Source organism: Thamnophis sirtalis, unplaced genomic scaffold, assembly GCF_051295495.1.
Source record: "Thamnophis sirtalis isolate CommonGarterSnake01/CBP01778 unplaced genomic scaffold, rThaSir2_p1.2 scaffold_7, whole genome shotgun sequence".
NCBI lineage: Eukaryota > Metazoa > Chordata > Lepidosauria > Squamata > Natricidae > Thamnophis > Thamnophis sirtalis.
Genome location: NW_028261387.1, coordinates 43,564,591 through 43,582,675, shown reverse-complemented (window position 1 = coordinate 43,582,675; position 18,085 = coordinate 43,564,591). Strand labels below are relative to the sequence as shown.

At 41.2% G+C, this 18,085-nt stretch overlaps 1 protein-coding gene across 5 annotated transcripts; it reads left to right on the top strand.

Moving 5' to 3' along the window:
• Positions 1 to 9,524: 9,524 nt before the first annotated feature.
• On the top strand, positions 9,525 to 16,178 carry RBM15 (RNA binding motif protein 15). 5 transcript variants are annotated; one of them, XM_087719854.1, is made up of 3 exons: positions 9,525 to 12,512; positions 15,254 to 15,403; positions 15,810 to 16,178. In XM_087719854.1, the coding sequence occupies exon 1, from the start codon at positions 9,603 to 9,605 to the stop codon at positions 12,417 to 12,419; it is 2,817 nt and encodes a 938-aa protein (XP_087575980.1). In that variant the 5' UTR covers positions 9,525 to 9,602; the 3' UTR covers positions 12,420 to 12,512; positions 15,254 to 15,403; positions 15,810 to 16,178. The 5 variants fall into 5 exon arrangements, with proteins under 5 accessions (XP_087575980.1, XP_087575981.1, XP_087575979.1 ...); XM_087719855.1 differs by lacking the exon at positions 15,254 to 15,403 and having other exon boundaries at positions 9,525 to 12,486; XM_087719853.1 differs by having other exon boundaries at positions 9,525 to 12,486; positions 15,254 to 16,178.
• The last annotated feature ends 1,907 nt before the right edge of the window (positions 16,179 to 18,085 follow it).

Genomic DNA, 18,085 nt, shown 5'->3' with positions numbered 1-18,085 from the left:
ATAAAACAACTGGTGTGTTTTCATCTCATTCCATGAAGCAATTCTATATTGAAGAGGGAAAAATACGTTGCCATTAAGACAACGGAATGACAATTTATACCAATCTAGACTAATTAGTACAATACCCTAACACAGATATTCAGAAAATGATGTACAATGGTAGATATCTCTGCAGTGTTTGTGGAACAACAGCAAAAGATTCAGGGATTCTACTAGTGTCAGTTTTTACATTTTTCCCAAAAGCAAACAAATTTAATAAACTTATAACACAAATAACTTTCCAAGTTGTTGGGAGTTAAATCACAACATTCAAAATAATGCCATAAATTTCTAATTCACCAATCTTAGTTGCAGAAGAATCAACAATTTTGATAATACAAATATTAAGAGCAAAAGCAATTGGCTGTTAAAGCTATGCTAATCTGTCCTGAAGGGGAAATAAAAAATCTAAACTTCAAAAAAGTATGCTGGCATAGATTAGGATGCTCTCATTGCCAATTCTGATTCTTCTATAAAAAGGAGGACATCATTAAAGTGACAAAAGTTAAAGAAAGTGACTGGTGTATACCCTTGGCTTTGTTCTTCCCAATCTCAAAATAACAGGTTATTTAGTTCATCATGTTCCCAGATCCAGACAAACAGATATGTAGCTTCTTCGGGCATATCACTTTCAGTCAGGCTATTTCTGAGTATGAGTCCAGTACTTTTCTGACAGAGCCTAGAACCCAAAGAACTCTAGCTGACAGCCCATAGATGTGGCTGAGACATGCAAGATGAATCAGGAATTTCTCCTAATGCTCCCTGCTCTATGCAACTCCATCTCCACTGCTAATGACAATTTGTCTGGCTATCTTTGAACAGCAACTGCAAACATTATGAAGACAGTAGTTATAAGGTACTGATCCTGGAAGTGTTGACAGATAAGTTACCAGTTATGCCTGCAAATTTTCAGAAATAACAGAAGTGGTATAAGCAGCAGATAAATAAAGCCACACAAAACTTCTTGTCAGCAGAAGGAAAAACAAAGCTAATGGTGACAGAACTAGCAACATATTACTGACAGAACATCTATCTCTTTCCCAGTTTAACATAGGACTAGTATTCTTAAAAAAATAGAGGCACAGTGCCTCAATGGCTTAAAGACATTGGAGATAGTCTTTGCTCTGGCAGTTTGAATCCTAACACTGCGTGGTGGAGTGAGCTCCTGATACTTGCCTCAGCTCCTGCCCCATCTAGCACTTTGAAAGCATGCTACATACAAGTAGATAAATAGATATCACTTTGGTGGAAAATGTGGTGGTGTTTCGTGTGAATAGTCTGCCAATGCTGGACCTCCTCAAATGTGACATTTGACTACAAGGCAACATTGGTGGTGAGAGAAGGCCCAGGATGACGCTGCAGGATGCCACTCGTTCCTTATGCCCCCTATGGTGCACTCTGGAGAGTGCACAAGTGTGAACAGAAGGAACTGGCAATCTTCAGCAGCCAAACAAGTACTTCGTAAATAGCACCATACTCTCCTGGCTAATGTCATTGCTATATGCTAAATAAATGGTAAATCTTTGTTTAAAGAAGATTTGGATTTTGAAAAGGTGTTAGGTTTGCATATCTAAGACCAGTGTTTTTCAACCTTTTTTGTGCAAAGGCACACTTTTTTCATGAAAAAAATCACAAGGCACACCACCATTAGAAAATGTTAAAAAAATTTAGCAACCACAATTGGAACTGGCAACTTGGTTATTAAGTGAAATTGCCTCTAAATAAAACTACTAAAACCACAACTGTGCTTATAATCTTACTACAATTTTCCTTCCACCCTGACACACACACACCGAATCTACTTGCAATAGGACAACATGGGAATGTTTCCACAAGACATTTATACATGGTTAACCATGGTTTATTGAATTCATCCACTAATTTCTATTGGTTCTCATATAGATTGGGCTTACACAACACTTCTAGCTCTAGCATGGAAAAACTGTTGGCTAATGTGGAATTATGGCAGAGCTCTCCTCCCGCCCCAAAAGACGAGGCAAGCCACGTTTATTTGCCTCTAAATAAAACTACTAAAACTACAACTGTGCTTATAATCTTACTTCAATTTTCCTTCCACCCTGACACACACACACCGAATCTACTTGCAATAGCTTCCGCCACAATTTTTTTTAAAAAAAAACCAATGTCAGTTGTAGGAAAGGGGAAGAATGGCTGGAGGGGGAAGGGATTTTATGAATTACCTCTCTCTCTCTCTCTCTCTCTCTCTCACACACACACACACACACATTCTCCCACGCACAGAGCGGGAAAGGCGAGCAGCGACGCCGGGCTGCTTCCTCCTCCGCCGCCGCCGCCTTCACTACCCAGCAGACAAAAGCGAGGGCCGGCCAGCGAGGGCCGGCCGGCGGGGGCTGCTTTCGCCGCGGCTGTCAGTCCCTAGCCCTTCTGGAGAGCGCAACGTGCACATTCCCTCTCTCTCAATTTCTCTTGGCTTGCAGCTGCAGCTGCTCTCAGGCAGGGTCAGCCCAGAGCCTGCAATGACAAGCCCCACCCTTGCGCGGCTCCCTCTTCCTCGGGCTCGTCGTCCCCTGGAGAAAATAGGATCGCGCACGTGTACAACGGCCACGGGGCTTGCCCTAGCTCTGGTTCGGGTGAAAGGGACGACGGTGGCGGGAGATTAAGCGAATTCGCCCCGAAGGCTCCCAAGACAACAGAGGCCGAGTTCAGAAAGCGCATTTTAAAAACGATTTTTTGGGGGAGGGGGGGGGAGTGTTTTTCCCACGGCACACCTCACACTGTGCCGCGGCACACTAGTGGTTGAAAAACACTAAGACCTGACAACTGTTTTGGAAAGTATTGGTCAGGAATTATGCAGTTCTCGAGCAGGATTCTCTGCAGAAGCCAAGTGTCCAATCTCTCCTTTACACCCAGAAACAAAATATCCACGGAGGTTAGTGCCCAGTGATTTCAGGGAAGGGGATCATATTTGGATCAGTATGGCAATTGACAGTACAGCATGCTAAGATCATACTAATAGCAAAAAAAATGTGTTGGAGAAAATTAGAAGATCTAAATGGCTTCAGTTGTTGGTTGGAGAAGGGAGTATCATGAAAACATTCTTAACAAAGATGGGACATGTTGGTGCTGTCCCAGTTAGGAGAATATCACCATGAGTCCTAAGGCAAATTCATCTTATATGGGTTATAAGGGGAGTTGAAGCGTGTCTGCAGGATTTCTGGCAATAAACACAGGAGTGTCCCTGCAGGATGTTCCACTGTAGCTAATAGGGAAGCTTTTATGTTCTTTGTATGTTTACATCTACCAAGGAAGATGACCTGCTTTGGGTGATGGGTCCTGGAATATCTCACCCTCAGAACTCATGACAGGATATGTGGATGTTATTGTGTGTTCTTTTGTCTGATTTTCAGGGAATCTATAACTCCTATTGCTAGGATAATCCTTCTGTGCTGCTCCTCTATATTGTGGCTTTTCTTTGGAATATTTTAAAAACTTATGGTTGTATTTCCTTGCCTGAGCTGAGCACCCACCGGTTATGATACCTATTCTGACTACATATTTCCATTCTTGTATAAGCACATAATTTATTTGGTGAAAATAGTGGGACTTTCTGTATTGTTCTCTGAACTAAACCGTATTTATTTTGTCCCAACCTATGTTAATGTCTTATAGCAGTAGACTTATATACCGCTTCATAGGGCTTTCAGCCCTCTCTAAGCGGTTTACAGAGAGTCAGCATATTGCCCCCAACAATCTGGGTCCTCATTTTACCCACCTCGGAAGGATGGAAGGCTGAGTCAACCCTGAGCCGGTGAGATTTGAACCGCTGAACTGCTGATCTAGCAGTAGCCTGCAGTGCTGCATTTAACCACTGCGCCACCTTGGCTCTTAACTACAGATAAACCTCAATTTACAACAGTTCATTTAGTGACTGTTCAAAATTACAAGGGCACTGAAAAGTGACTTATGAACATTTTTCACACTTATGACTCTGGCAGGATCCCCATGGTCTGTCAGGTGTGCCTCCATCAATAACCAAGAAAGAAAACTCCCAACTCCATTGTTCATGGAATTAAAATACTTTTTACTGATTATGAAAAGATAGCAGCGAAAGTAAAGCAAGATCTGAGCCAGAAAGGAGCAAACAAGTACATATCAAATGATAACACAGCCCCTCCCTCCCCGTTTCTATGGCAGCTGATAGCAAGTAAGCGTAGCAGAAGCTGACATGGTCATATGATTTAAATTTGGATTTAAATAAAATCCAACTTGACAACTGGTTAATATTTATGATCGATGCATTCTCCCAGGATCATGTGATCATCTTTTGCAAGCTTCTGACAAGCAAAGTAAATGAAGAAGTCAGATTCACTTAATAACCATGTCATTAATTTAACAATTGCAGTGATTCGCTTAACAAATGTGGCAAGAAATGGGGAAAACCAACAAATGTCTCAGTAACATAAATTTTGGGTTAAATTGTGGTTGTAAGTCAAGGACTAGCTGTAGTTCTCTTCAATGACGGGATAACTATACTAGGTTTTGTTTCTTGCATATTAGAAGTCCAATATTCTTTCTTATTGTGGTAAGGTGGACAGCCAATAAATGTAATAGATAAATAAATACTGGACAGATGTGTAATCTTATATTTTAATTTTGGCAGAAAATATATTTCCATCCAGTGTGTTAAATGTAAATCGGGAAGCGGGGAAGAGAAGCAACCATATAGTATTCAGTAAGGATGCTATATATTATTCAAAAGAACTGTAAATACAGTTATATAAGAATACAGTCTCAGTTCCATTATGATCAAATTCAGCCTTGTATGTTCTTCTGCTATGTCATCCTTCTCCAAACCCAATAAAGCTGCTCAAAATAGAAATTAATGGAGGTTCTGTCAATGTGATTTCAAAATAGATTCATGGTAACCATTAATTCGTTTCTATGACACCCAGTCTGAGTATGTTGTTCCGCCTGACTCCCACACAGGCTCTTAGTATTTTGTTTGGATGAAGACAAGTTATATTGAAACATGAAATTATCTGGCACTGATTTCTAACCCTAATACTTCTCAGGTTAAATCAACAAATGATTCCTATATAGATTTCATAATCTTACCTAGCGATATGTAACATTGCTACTATACAAAGTAATTTGATCACATTTTCATACCATCACTCGCCAAACTTCCAGAACCACTATGAAGAAAATCTGTGGTTATCTTCATTTCTGAAATGCTCAAATCAAAACGCAAAATCAGCCCTGACCTCAGATGTTGCAATAAAAAAATCCGACCACCACCAAATTCCCTATAAAAGGTATAAAGGTAAAGATTTCCCTTGCAAATACGTGCTAGTTGTTCCCGATTCAAGGGGGCGGTGCTCATCTCCGTTTCAAGCTGAAGAGCCAGCGCTGTCTGAAGATGTCTCCGTGGTCATGTGGCTGGCATGACTAAATGCTGTAGGTGTACAGAAAGCTGTTACCTTCCCACAAAAGGTGGTTCCTATGTTTTCTACTTGCATTTTTACATGCTTTCAAACTGCTAGGTTGGCAGAAGCTGGGACAAGTAACAGGAGCTCACTGCGTTACGCAGCACTAGGGATTTGAACCGCCAAACTACCAATTTTTCTGATCAACAAACTCAGCGTCTTAGCCACTGAGCCACCACGTATATAAGGTATAGAAAATATAAAAGGAGAAAACCCACTAACCTGACATATAGCATGCACCTTGCCAGGCCTAAAAGGTGGAAATGGACAAAATATAGGTGTCCTTAACTTAAAACTTTTCATTTAGCGATCATTCAAAGTTACAGTGGCACTGAAAAAGTGATTTATGACCAGACTTCGTACTTACAACCATTAGAGCATCCCCATCAAAATTTAGGTACTTGGCAACTGGTGTGTATTTATGATGATTGTGGTATCCCAGGAGCACCATTTGTGACCTCCCCAATGGGAGCAACTGGATTCACTTAGTGACTGTGTGATTCAGCAGTAATTTGCTTAAGAATCATGGTAAAAAAGGTCGTAAAATCCATGTAACTCACTTAACAATCTCCTTGCTTAGAAATGGAAATAATTTAAAAAAAAAATTGATTTAGCTACTAAGGAGAAGCTGCAAAGCTGCTAATTAGTATTTCACTTACACAATCTCTAATTCAGCTGGGTGGCAAGAGGAGGCAAAAATCTCCCCCAAAGGGGAAGCAGAGCCATGATATCTCAACAAGAAGTCCAGCTTAGCAACTATATCAACCATGCCCAGAAATCAATCTTTTCTGCTAACTCTGTTCACATCACTGAAACAAGAGATGCACAGTTGGCAAATATTAAATAATAATTAATAAATAAAATAATAAAGACTAATGAAACTAAAAGAGAAAGTTTGGTGTACAGGGGTGGCTAATACATCAAGATAGAAACCAGGAGACCATGAGTTCTATTGCCATCTTAGGTACAAAATCCAGCCAGGTGGTCTTGGGCCAGTCACTGTCTTTCAATTCTAGGAAGGAGACAATGACAAATTACTTCTGACAAATCTTGGAAAACTGTAGGAAATAATCCAGGCAATCACTAGGAGTCATAAACTCAGGCACACACATACACAAAACCCTCACCCAAACCCCACTTAAAATATAGACTATTAGTAAATGCCTATTTAAGTAAAACGGCTTTATTTATGTGTATAAAAACAGTACAGAAAAATTAAGTAAATGTCTACCAGTAAATGTCTACAATGAAAGTATGACAAGCCTTCACACAATTACTAAGGAAAATTACTTCTTCTCTTAGTTTAGCTTCTCTTAGACTTTCTATATAAAGTTTCTATATAAAGTATAAAGTAAGTCTTCCACAGCTGATTTTAAAACACCATCCTTTGATTAATAGAAAATTACTTTAATAGATTAATTACTTTTTCCAAAATATATATATCAACATTTCTGAAAACCATTTCTTAATAGTTGAAAGAATATTTTTTCAATTTTTGGTATGTTTCTTTTTACCACTTCCCATGTTCAGTACAACTATCATTCCTGATAAATAGATTCCAAAGCTTTGGTATATAATTCATTAAAATCTATAGTAATTAAACCTTTAACCTACATAAACCTACTTATGTACACTAATTAACTCCTATACTCCAAAAGATATCAAATAATCACATGATCATGATCAAGGAACCTTCAATTTTATACCTACACAGAGAAAATCTGATATCCATCCTTCAAATATTTTTGTTGGTGAGACCAGTACACCCTAAATACATTTGTATGAATAATTTCAGATCTGTTGATACCATTTTAACTTTTTATGAATTCATTGAGATATATCTGAGATTTCATTTTTAGTGCATGTTTGATATAACATCCACACTTTAAAATATTTTTTTATTATTGATAGAATAAAGTAACTAGGAAGCAGGAAGGAAGCCGTATCTTTGCAATGATAGTGTTGAAGATTGCTTCTTTACTTAGCAAAATTAGAGGAGTAATTTGTTTCCCAATACTGCTTTAAGACTGGTAATTGCCTCTGTATGCTTCTCTACCAGTCCACTTGCCATGAATCTTTTCTTGGCCAACACAATATGAATCTTGGGCACAGCAGCATAATTTGGAAGGAAGGTTTCTTGGAGGAGTAACCTTCAATCCTGTTTACTCAGAATCACTGCATGATAGTGGAAAAATAAGCTAGTTGGCCCCAATTTTCTCCTTCCCTCATTTTGTTACTCAAGTAAGCAGAAGTGGTTTCTCCGGGGACAAGTAAACAAGAGAAATGGCTGGCAGGCCATAATCTGCACTGGAAACTTTATCTTGAGAAAGATATTCTAGCTAGTAGTTATCCCAATTACAAACAACTAACTTGTTAAAATCATGAATATATGTCTGCCAAAAAAATTGTTCCAGTAGTCGCATTAAAGAGGGTAAAAATAACATCAAAGCAGAGTGCTTTGCATCTCCTGCATTACTTCCATTTTGTGTTTTGAGTCAGTCTAGACTCCTGGAAACTACATGGACAAGTCCCCCAATTCTTTCAGCACAAGTTTCCCTTTGCTTTTTATCTGGGGATTAATCAATGATTAACAACTGGATTTGTGCTTAAAGCAGAAGTAGAACTTGCAGTTTCTGTTTCTAGCAGAGTAAGTCTAACTACTTCAACCAAACTGGCTTTCACTTCCCTACTTTCAATTTTCAGCAACGTTTCTTTAAAAGTTGGAAGTACTGCAGTACCTTACACATTTGCTCATTTAAAATAACTTTGAAACGTGATTACGGTATATAACGGCAACATTTTGTGCAGTTCTAAATAAAGCAAACTAACAAAGACAGTTCTGAGGTTTAGCCCTCTGTTGTTTTTGTGTTCTAAAATCATAATTAATTTTTGCAAGGCAATTGTACGGATAAATTAATTTCTAGGTCATGTATCCTATTCCCCTAAGGATATAGGAAGAATAGTACGGCCATTTATTAGGATTTATGGATTTAATGAACGAGATTTCCGAGAACAGCAAACCGAATGGCTCGGCCCGTGCTTCGGAAGATCCAATTCTTTCAGGAAACCACCTTAGATGAATGGCTGGATTTTATCCCCAGCGCGGTGCTTTCTATTTTCCATGCGTTTTATATTTCTCCTGTTTTATAGCCTGGTGTTTTTAACCCTTTGTAAACCCCCAGAGTAGCTTAGCGAGGCGGCGGCCTCGGGAAACTAATTTGAATGGATTCCAGGTAAAAGCGCTTGGCTTTTTTTTTGGGGGGGGGGAGACGAGGTTCCGAGATGCGAGAAGGGAAAGTCGGATCCTTTCCGTGACCCGCTAAGCCCATTTTTTTCAGCCTCACCAACCAACTTTCAAAATTTCGTCGCCAGCACTTGGATGAGAAATGACCTGGCTGGCGGGAGGGGAATTCTGGGAGTTGAAGTCCACACATCTTAAAATTGCTGAGGCTGAGAAACGCTTCCCGCCCAGACGAACACACGCCCGCGCTCGCTGTAGAGAAAAAGAGAGGCGAAACGATATCTATTCGACAAGTCTTTTCCCGCCTAAGCTAAAAAAAACCCTCGAAGCTGCGTCCACTGCAGGTCCCAACAACAACAAAAAAACTAACAACCCCGCCGCCCCGGCCGTCTCGTTCGTCTGTCAGACCCAAAGGCCCCACGTGGTCTAAACACTTTTGCGCGGGTTCAGGCCGGCGGGGAAACTGAGGCCTTCCACAAAAACCGTCAATAAGAGCGTGGAGGGGGTGGGAAAACAAAGAGTTGGGATTCTTGCTTCAGCCAATGGGGTGGAAGTTCTTTCAGTTCGGGCCATTACCGCTCAAGAAATCGATGAGTGATTGGCCGTTCATCCAACGGCCTAGTGAAAGTAGCGTAGGAAGGCGAGATTTCTGTTTCCGGTGCTTGGAGCGCTTCAGATTCTACGCTTTTCTTCACCGACAGGTCCTTTGTGCAATGAACACGATGGGCTCCGATTAAACTGTCCAATGCCTGCCCAGTGGGCGGAGTTCCAGCCTGTCGGAGGTTCCAAGATGGCGGCGGGTGCGTGAGGCGCGATACTCCGCGCGCGATTCTCTCTTGTTGGCGCTTGCCGCCATGAAGGGCAAGGAGCGCTCGCCTGCCAAGGCCAAACGGTCCCGCGGTGGCGAGGATTCTTCTTCGGCGCGGGCCGAGCGGAGCAGTAAGAAGCCCAGCAACGGCGGTGGGAAATCTGCGGGCGGTGGCTCGGGCGAGGGCGGTGGCGGCAGTAGTCGGCGGAGCCTTCATCTGGAAAAAGCGAACCGGGCCAGTAGCCGTGAATATGAATCGGCCGCGGTGGGAGGCTCTGGGAGCGGCAGCGGCCGCCACGGCTACGGCGGGAGCAACAACAGCAAAAACGCGGAGTCTTCCTCGTCCTCCCGTGGTAGCAGCGGCCGCGGCGTCGATTCCCGCGCGCCCCCCGCCGACTCCGCCGGCAGCAGTGAGTACAAGACGCTGAAGATCAGCGAGCTGGGCTCGGCGCTGAGCGACGAGGCGATCGAAGATGGTCTCTTCCACGAGTTCAAGCGCTTCGGAGACGTCAGCGTCAAGATCAGCCGCCTGCCCCCGGGCACCGGATCCGGCGACGAGCGGGTGGCCTTTGTCAATTTTCGCCGCCCTGAGGATGCGCGGGCTGCTAAGCATGCTCGCGGCCGCTTGGTCCTCTACCATCGGCCGCTGAAGATCGAGGCCGTTTATGTAGGGGGCAGCAGCGGAGGGGGAAGCAGCCGGCGACGCGGCAGTCGCTCCCCAGCGCTTTTGGACAAGGAGTCTTCCTATGGGGCCTCAGCAGTGGGGGTGGCGGGGGCATCTCCTGCCACTATCAGGCACCCTGCCACTGGGGCCACCCAGAGGGCCCTCTCTCCTGTTGGCGGAGGAGCAGGCTTAGGGTACAGAGACTTCCGATTGCAGCAGCTTGCCCTTGGTCGTTTGCCCCCACCGCCTCTGCCCCGGGAACTGGAAAGAGAACGAGACTACAGCAGCTTCTATGATCGGGTGAGGCCCACGTACAGTCTGGATCGAGTTGCTGGAGTGGCGGCCGCTGCGTTTCGTGGGGTTGGTACAGGAACGGCCACTGAAGAAGAGATCAGTCCTGAAGATGACCAGAGAGCTAATCGTACCCTGTTTCTGGGTAATTTGGATATATCTGTTACAGACTCAGACCTTCGTAGGGCTTTTGATCGCTTTGGGGTTATCACCGAAGTGGATATTAAGAGGCCATCCCGGGGGCAAACTAGTACATATGGATTTCTTAAGTTTGAGAACTTGGATATGGCCCACCGGGCTAAGCTTGCCATGTCTGGTAAAGTGCTGTTGCGCAATCCTATTAAAATTGGCTATGGTAAAGCAACCCCCACCACGAGACTCTGGGTGGGTGGTCTGGGACCCTGGGTACCTTTGGCTGCTCTTGCCAGGGAGTTTGATCGCTTTGGTACCATTCGTACCATTGATTATCGTAAAGGTGACTCATGGGCCTACATTCAGTATGAGAGTTTGGATGCTGCACAAGCTGCTTGTACCCACATGCGTGGCTTTCCTTTGGGTGGGCCAGACCGTCGCCTGCGTGTGGACTTTGCTGACACTGAGCATCGGTATCAACAGCCCTATTTGCAGCCATTGCAACTTCCACCCCCTGCTCACTATGAACTGGTAGCAGAAACATCAGCTTTTGGAGCGCATCGTGGAGCCCCACCAGATCCACTCCGAGGTGCTCGGGACAGAACATCACCACTGCTCTATGGTGACCGTGATAGAGACTTATATGCTGAACCAGACTGGGTGCCTCCTCCACCTCCAGTTCGGGACCGAGGCAACCGAGCATCTGTGTATGATGCACTTGAAAGTCTGGAACGGCGTCGAGATGGTTGGTCTCTAGAAAGAACTCGTGGGGAAAGAGAGCTTGGTAGTAGTAGAGACCCACCTAGGAAGCGAAGGCTAGTGGAGGATGGGGGTCGACATTTGGACCGATCACCAGATAGTGAACGTTCATCTTCATCTCGTAAGCGTCACTGCCCTGCTGTAGCATCGCCTCAAGATCGTAGCCCTGAAACAGGCTTAATCAGAGACCGCTATAACACTGATACTGATCGGCCCTCTTCTCGCCTACTCTTGTTGGATCGTCCTTCACCAGTCAGAGAGCCACGTAAGGGGAGTTTGGAGAGAGGGCAGAATGAGAAGCGGGAACATAAGAGTTTGATGGAAAAAGAAAGGAAACACCGCACACTTGTATCAACTGCCATCCAAGAGTGCAAGAGTCCAGCTAAAAAGGATGAACATACTTCTGAAGGGAACAGTAGCAGTGGATCTCGGCTGAAGCCACCCCAAAAGCAGCAACAGCAGGATGGAACCTCAAAGTCGGGATTATCTACCAAACTCTGCCTAGCCTGGCAAGGAATGCTTCTGTTGAAGAACAGCAACTTTCCATCAAACATGCACCTACTACAAGGTGACCTCAGCGTAGCTAGCAATCTGCTGGTGGAAGGAACATCTGGTGGCAAAGTGGCCCAACTAAAGATCACACAGCGTCTTCGTTTGGACCAGCCCAAGTTGGATGAAGTTAACCGCCGTATCAAAGTAGCAGGACCCAATGGATATGCTATTCTCCTTGCTGTGCCTGGTACCACAGACAACCGTGCCTCATCTGGGGCTGGTGAAGCTAATACCACCTCTACCCAGCGGCCATTAAGAAACCTGGTGTCCTACCTTAAACAAAAGCAGGCAGCTGGAGTGATAAGCCTCCCAGTAGGAGGCAACAAAGACAAAGAAAACAGTGGGGTCTTGCATGCTTTCCCCCCCTGTGATTTTTCTCAGCAATTCCTGGATTCTACAGCAAAGGCCCTGGCTAAATCGGAGGATGACTATTTGGTCATGATCATTGTTCGTGGTGCATCTTAAAGTCCTAATGCTTTCTGTGCTTATCCTGCTGCTTCATACAACTCCCCCCTCCTCCAGTGTCTGCCAGGTGCTAAGCCTTAGCCAACACCCTAAGTATAATTTTTGATCTGTAGTTACTCTTATTTTCCCTTTATTTTCTATAAATTCTAGAGAGCAGATATATTAACTGTTCGCTAGGCTACCCTCAACTGTCTTGCTAGTGACAGTATAGCAAGAAGGGATGGCCTGCTTTCACTAAAATATGAAGCATTGAACAAGCTTGCCTCCCTCTTTTTTTTTTTTACTTTTTAACTTGTCCTTGTTCATTTCACAACTTTAAAGTAGCTATAAAATCTTTTCCTATACTTACATTCTAAATTGCCATACTTAAAACATTCATGATTCATGCCCATTCTGAGCCCCACAGCTTCCATAAAACTATAGTTATGATTTCAGATTAATTCCTAGTTTACAAAATGTAAAATTGAATTGAATTAAGTCACGGTTGAGTCCCTGATACTGCTGATATTAAGCCTTCATGGTGCATTGCAGTTTTCTTTCAGCTGGGTTTTCAGTTTTTGTTCCCAAATTCAGAGAAATGCATACCCTTGAAAAATGTCCCTAAATGGTATTTGCTTTTTTGATTTTTTTAAAACTTGTGTGCATTTAAGGGTTGTGGTTGTAATGAGAGCTTTACTATAACCCATGAACATCATGAACTTCTGTATTAAAGAAGCAGGTGGTTAATGGTATCATTGTTTTTGCCCATTACTAATTGTAATAGGCACAATGAATTCTAAAGTATAACGGGAACGCAACTTTCAAAGATGGCATTTAACTTTTGTGAAAAGTTCTGCCACATAACCATTTCAATTATCATTCTATCCCTGTGGAAATAGAAAGGAAACTTACCTGCTCAATATTTTTCAGGTAAAATATAGGCATTATGCGAGGTTTTATAGTCTGGTTTGCACTGTTTTAATCTTTACACTTGCATTCACCTTATATTTCTAAATGTTGGGGAAGCAATTCAGTTTACTAAAAGAACACAATCTGATTGAAAGTAAGCCTATAAAAGCAGTCATTTTTTAAAATATGTGCTAAGACTTAGGAGGAAAGAATCAACAGTTTAAATGTGTCACTTTTTGCTTGGTCTCTTCTCTAGTCCAATGTTTTTGTTCCTTTGTAAAGCCGCTGTACAGTAACAATGTTTCTCATGTGTAAACCAATTCTCAAGTTTGAATAAGTACAATTACGATAGTTGAAAAAGTGGCCTAATGAAACACTGCTCAGTGAAATATTGGGAAACATACTATTCTTAAAGTATTTTTTTCAAGTAGAGCCTCACTTCTGAAACTATTACACCCTTTCACTCTTTTAAGAATGTGGGTACAGTAACCTAAATCCCACAATTCTGAAATATAAATTGTTCTGTAATAAATGAAACTTGGAACTGTGAACCAAATTAAATCTAGCCACTGTTATAGGCAGAGTCACTAAGACAGATTTGTGTTGCCTGTACTGCATAACATTATTGGATTATCCATATTACTGCATTTGTCAAATTCAATATGCTAGTGGCTACATAAAGAGTTTTCTTAGTGTATTTATTTGGAGAGTGAATTTGTTCTATGTTGAACTAATATATTAATTTAAAAGCCATCCTTGTATTTTTGGGAAAATCTTTAATATCAGATTCGAAAGTCAAACTTGTTGGCACTAGTATGCATACTGATGTGCTCTCCTTGTTAAAAAAATCCTTTGGAACTTGAATTTGAGGTAAAGTGAACATAATGGCATTTTAGGCAACTTTTGGGAACCGGTGTTGGAAAACCCTACACCATGGATTTCTTTTTCTATTTTAATTGAAAATTATGTTCAATGCTGCTTCTTATGATTTGAACTGGGTAAAGGATATGTGAAATGGGCAATTCAGTTTTCCAAACCTTTATCTAAGATTATTTTTTAAGAAAGAAGATAATCCAGTAATAGCTATAGAAAGAAAAAGAATGTTAGGAGTCCAATTTAGACTAAAACGATAACCAACATTGGATAGCTCAGCACTTAGTTATAGCTGCTATAGCTTTTTTTTTGTATTAGGATAACAGCAGTACAATTATTCATTTGAGCCAACCTCCAAGACTTCAGCATAGCAAAAGTTAAGTTTTGTGACACATCTGTATGCAGAAAAAAAGAATTGTGATCTTTTGTATATGGTATTATGAAGCTTTAGGGCAATGTATATTTGAATGATGCACATGTTCAGAAATTTGTTTCTAGAGTTATAACATTAGGATGAAGAATGTTTTTTTTTCCTGAGAGTCACTTAATACCACTTTTGGGGGAACTGGAAAGGAAAATCTTAGTTGGCATGTTGTCTTTAGGATTTAAATTCTATAATTAGAGACTTAAAAGTTTGCCCTCCCTTTTAAAGTTTTGCATTTTGACAGTTCATCATACGTGGTTGGCTGTCAGTGGAGTATCAATTTAAGGCTACCTCATTTACCAGGATCCACTTTTGTGTTTATACAATTGCCTCCCAATTTTAATTGTCAAAATTTATTGGCATTTTAAAAGCCAATATATTTAGCATGGATCCTTTCTTCCCAAGATATATAAGGGGGAAAGGAAGAAGCCTTCCTTAGGAATTTAAACAAGTAGTAGGAGTTTGACTATGTTTTAAGAGTAAAAGAATGTAGGAATACATCTGAATTGGATAAAAATGGAAAAGATAAGGGTAGCCACATAAGCATACAAAATAATAATCCATGTAGGGTGCCTGATTGAATGGTTTGCAAAATTGTAAAGTAATTTGATGTATGTTCATTTCCTTGCTTTCGGTTTTCCCCCTATAGAGCAAACAATATTAGCTGCTCCAGATGTGTCACTGAAGATAAACATGTCCCTTTACATTATCCAAACTAAAGTATTTTGGAACAACTAGAAAAATGCACACAGATGTGGGATGAAGAGAATCTGATGCATATTTTAGCTAGTTTTCTCCAGTAAGTAAAGAATCTGTAGTTGGAGATAACATAGCAATGTGAAAAAATACACTTACAAACAGAACACTAAATTTCTTGTTCTTGTTTGACTTTTTGAAAGTGAGAGAAATTGTGTGAATTGTGAAAATTCAGTTGATTTTTCTCCTGTATGTTTTTTTAAACTAGTACAGCTTTTTTTCCCCAATCTCTACCCTATATTTTAACTCCCTGAACTACTATTTGTGCATTTATATACAGATGTTAATTCATTTCAAAAGCTTTGTGCCAGTGAAGGGTGATTGGTGCTTTCAGACATTACCTAGAACATTAATAGCCTTGTAGTTGGAACAGTTATCTGTAAATGCAGGGGGAAAACAGATCTCTTGTAAACATTTGTACTGAATAACCTCTTCTTTCCTCCTGAAAGCAAGGCTAGTGAAGTGCTGAAGACCACAAGGGATTCCAAACTCTAATGGACCTTTGCGAAGAAAAGCGTTGGCTTATGTGGAATTTACATGGGCCTCATGGAAGAAAGCTTATCTGTTTAGTATTTGTGCATTTTACTAAAATGGCAGCTTAAAAAGTTGTGTATCTGCTATTTGTGATGCCAATGCCCATGTTTTAAAGTGGAAAATTGACCTCTTTGCTATGTGCTGTGTACACAAGATTTCTGCAAAAGTAAAGGAAAAAAACCTTTTTATGGCTCACACAGCTTAAAATAGCTGTCACTCAAAACATGCGCTCACAGTCGAGCTGATTTTGTTTCATTCTAAATAAATTGTTTCTTTTGAGGAAAGTGGTTTTTCTGCCTGGAAATGAATTGACGACAAACCTTTGACCCCTTTGTTTGCAGCTGTGGGGGTACTTTACAACTGCTCCTGCTGCTCCTTCTCCTCGATCTGATAGTTGTGGGTCTCAGACAAGAAACAGGGAAACCTTCGCTTTGATATTGACCATCTTTTGTATCAGATCTGAAGAAATCTAGTTTGTTGTGTTGCTGTGTCCTCTTGTGTACGGTGAATGGGGATCAATGGCTGCTATCTCCTCATCTTTACGAGGAAATGGTGCTGTTGCTGGCATGCAAGAAGCAGGGAAAGCATCTTGAGTCTCAGAACAGTGTGCAGATCTGGGACTTTGTTGATTTTGAAGAGCTGGAGTTCCTGAATTTTAAGTTCTTGATTTATTTTGTTCACCTAACTTGTTTGGCCTTAGTTCTGATTTTAATTTGAAGAAAGTTTGAAATTGCTTTGCATCTTGCTCATAACCTTTTCACCAAATTGAAAAGAAAAAGTAACTCATAAAAAAAATTAAATGATAGCGCGTTTCCAGACACAGTTGAAGAGCTCCTCCCCCACCAGGGGCTTTTCTTCAGAGTTATGCAGTCCTGGGTGTAGTTCTGAATGGAAGAAGAGTTCCTGAGAGCTAGAGCGCTGTCATTTAAAACCTGTACGATTGTTATTGGTGCTCTTACTTGACCCGTTTTGAAGCAAATGGTCTACACACCTTGGATGTGCATGCAACTTGATCGTTTCATAGGTACCGCTGCAAACTTTTTAGTTTGTAGTACAGATGATATCAGGAGGAAAAAAAAAGTGGTGAAACTTTGAAAACAAATGTGCTATATTTCCTGCATTTGGGGATCTTGAGCTTTGGAAAGCTGTTCCCACTGTGCAGGAGTACAACTCTTTGCTGCAGGAGACTTCGGGGCACAGTTGACTACACATCACCAGAGGTCAAGAGGAAGCGAACAGTGCTGCACCTGCATCGTGGCTGCAGAAACTGCATTTGTTTCCCGAGTCTCTTAGAATTAACTAGTTGCCATTTGACATGCAGATGGAAGACACCTTGAAATGCAAGCTTGCTTTGGTTGCCTTGAAATGCTTAACCTATTGTGGATAAAGAACACTAGCGCGGTCCTATATCCATGCAGGATGATTGCTAGGCAGCAGGTGCTTATCAACCAAGGATGCTACGATTGTGTTCCACAAAATATGGGTTCCCATGGCAAACTGCTGTATAAAACTCTTAAACAGGTAAGGGGGTTTTAAGAGGTCAAAGTGAATTGTAATTATAAGGAACTGGGTTGACTGCTTTTAGGCTTTGCTCATTGTAGCCTTCCAAGTTCTTAAATTACTGGTTCTTACTAACTTTTACAATACCCCCTCTCCCAATGCAATGAGGTTTAGTACAATTAAGTATTAATTTGAACATCTAATGCCACTTTCATATTGATTCCCGAACTTTTAAAATGATGTAAGTAGTTGTGAGGGCTGAGCATTTATGGTGACATTTCTGTTCAGCAAATTACAGAAGCTATTAAGGCTTGTATCAAATACAGTAATCTCTAACGAGGTCCTTTCTCTGTAAGAAAAGTAATGTAAAAAAAGGTGGGCGTGTATTTATGGGTACATACATAATGAAATATATTTCTGTTGCGATTGGTCCCTTCTGTACAGTGAAAGACTGAAATGTGAAGATGCCAATTTTTAGATAATTCAATTTTTTTCAATAGTTAATTGAGATATGACCAGAAATAAATCAATCTGCTTATGGAATGCTAGAGGATATCAGTAGAAAAGCTACTTGGCAGAAATAGTTGTAATTCTAAACTTTAGAATTTTTCTTGATTGGTAAGTAACAGGTTCCAATAAGCATCCTTTATTGGAAGAAAACAGCTAATTTTAATAAATAGATGAAAAGGTT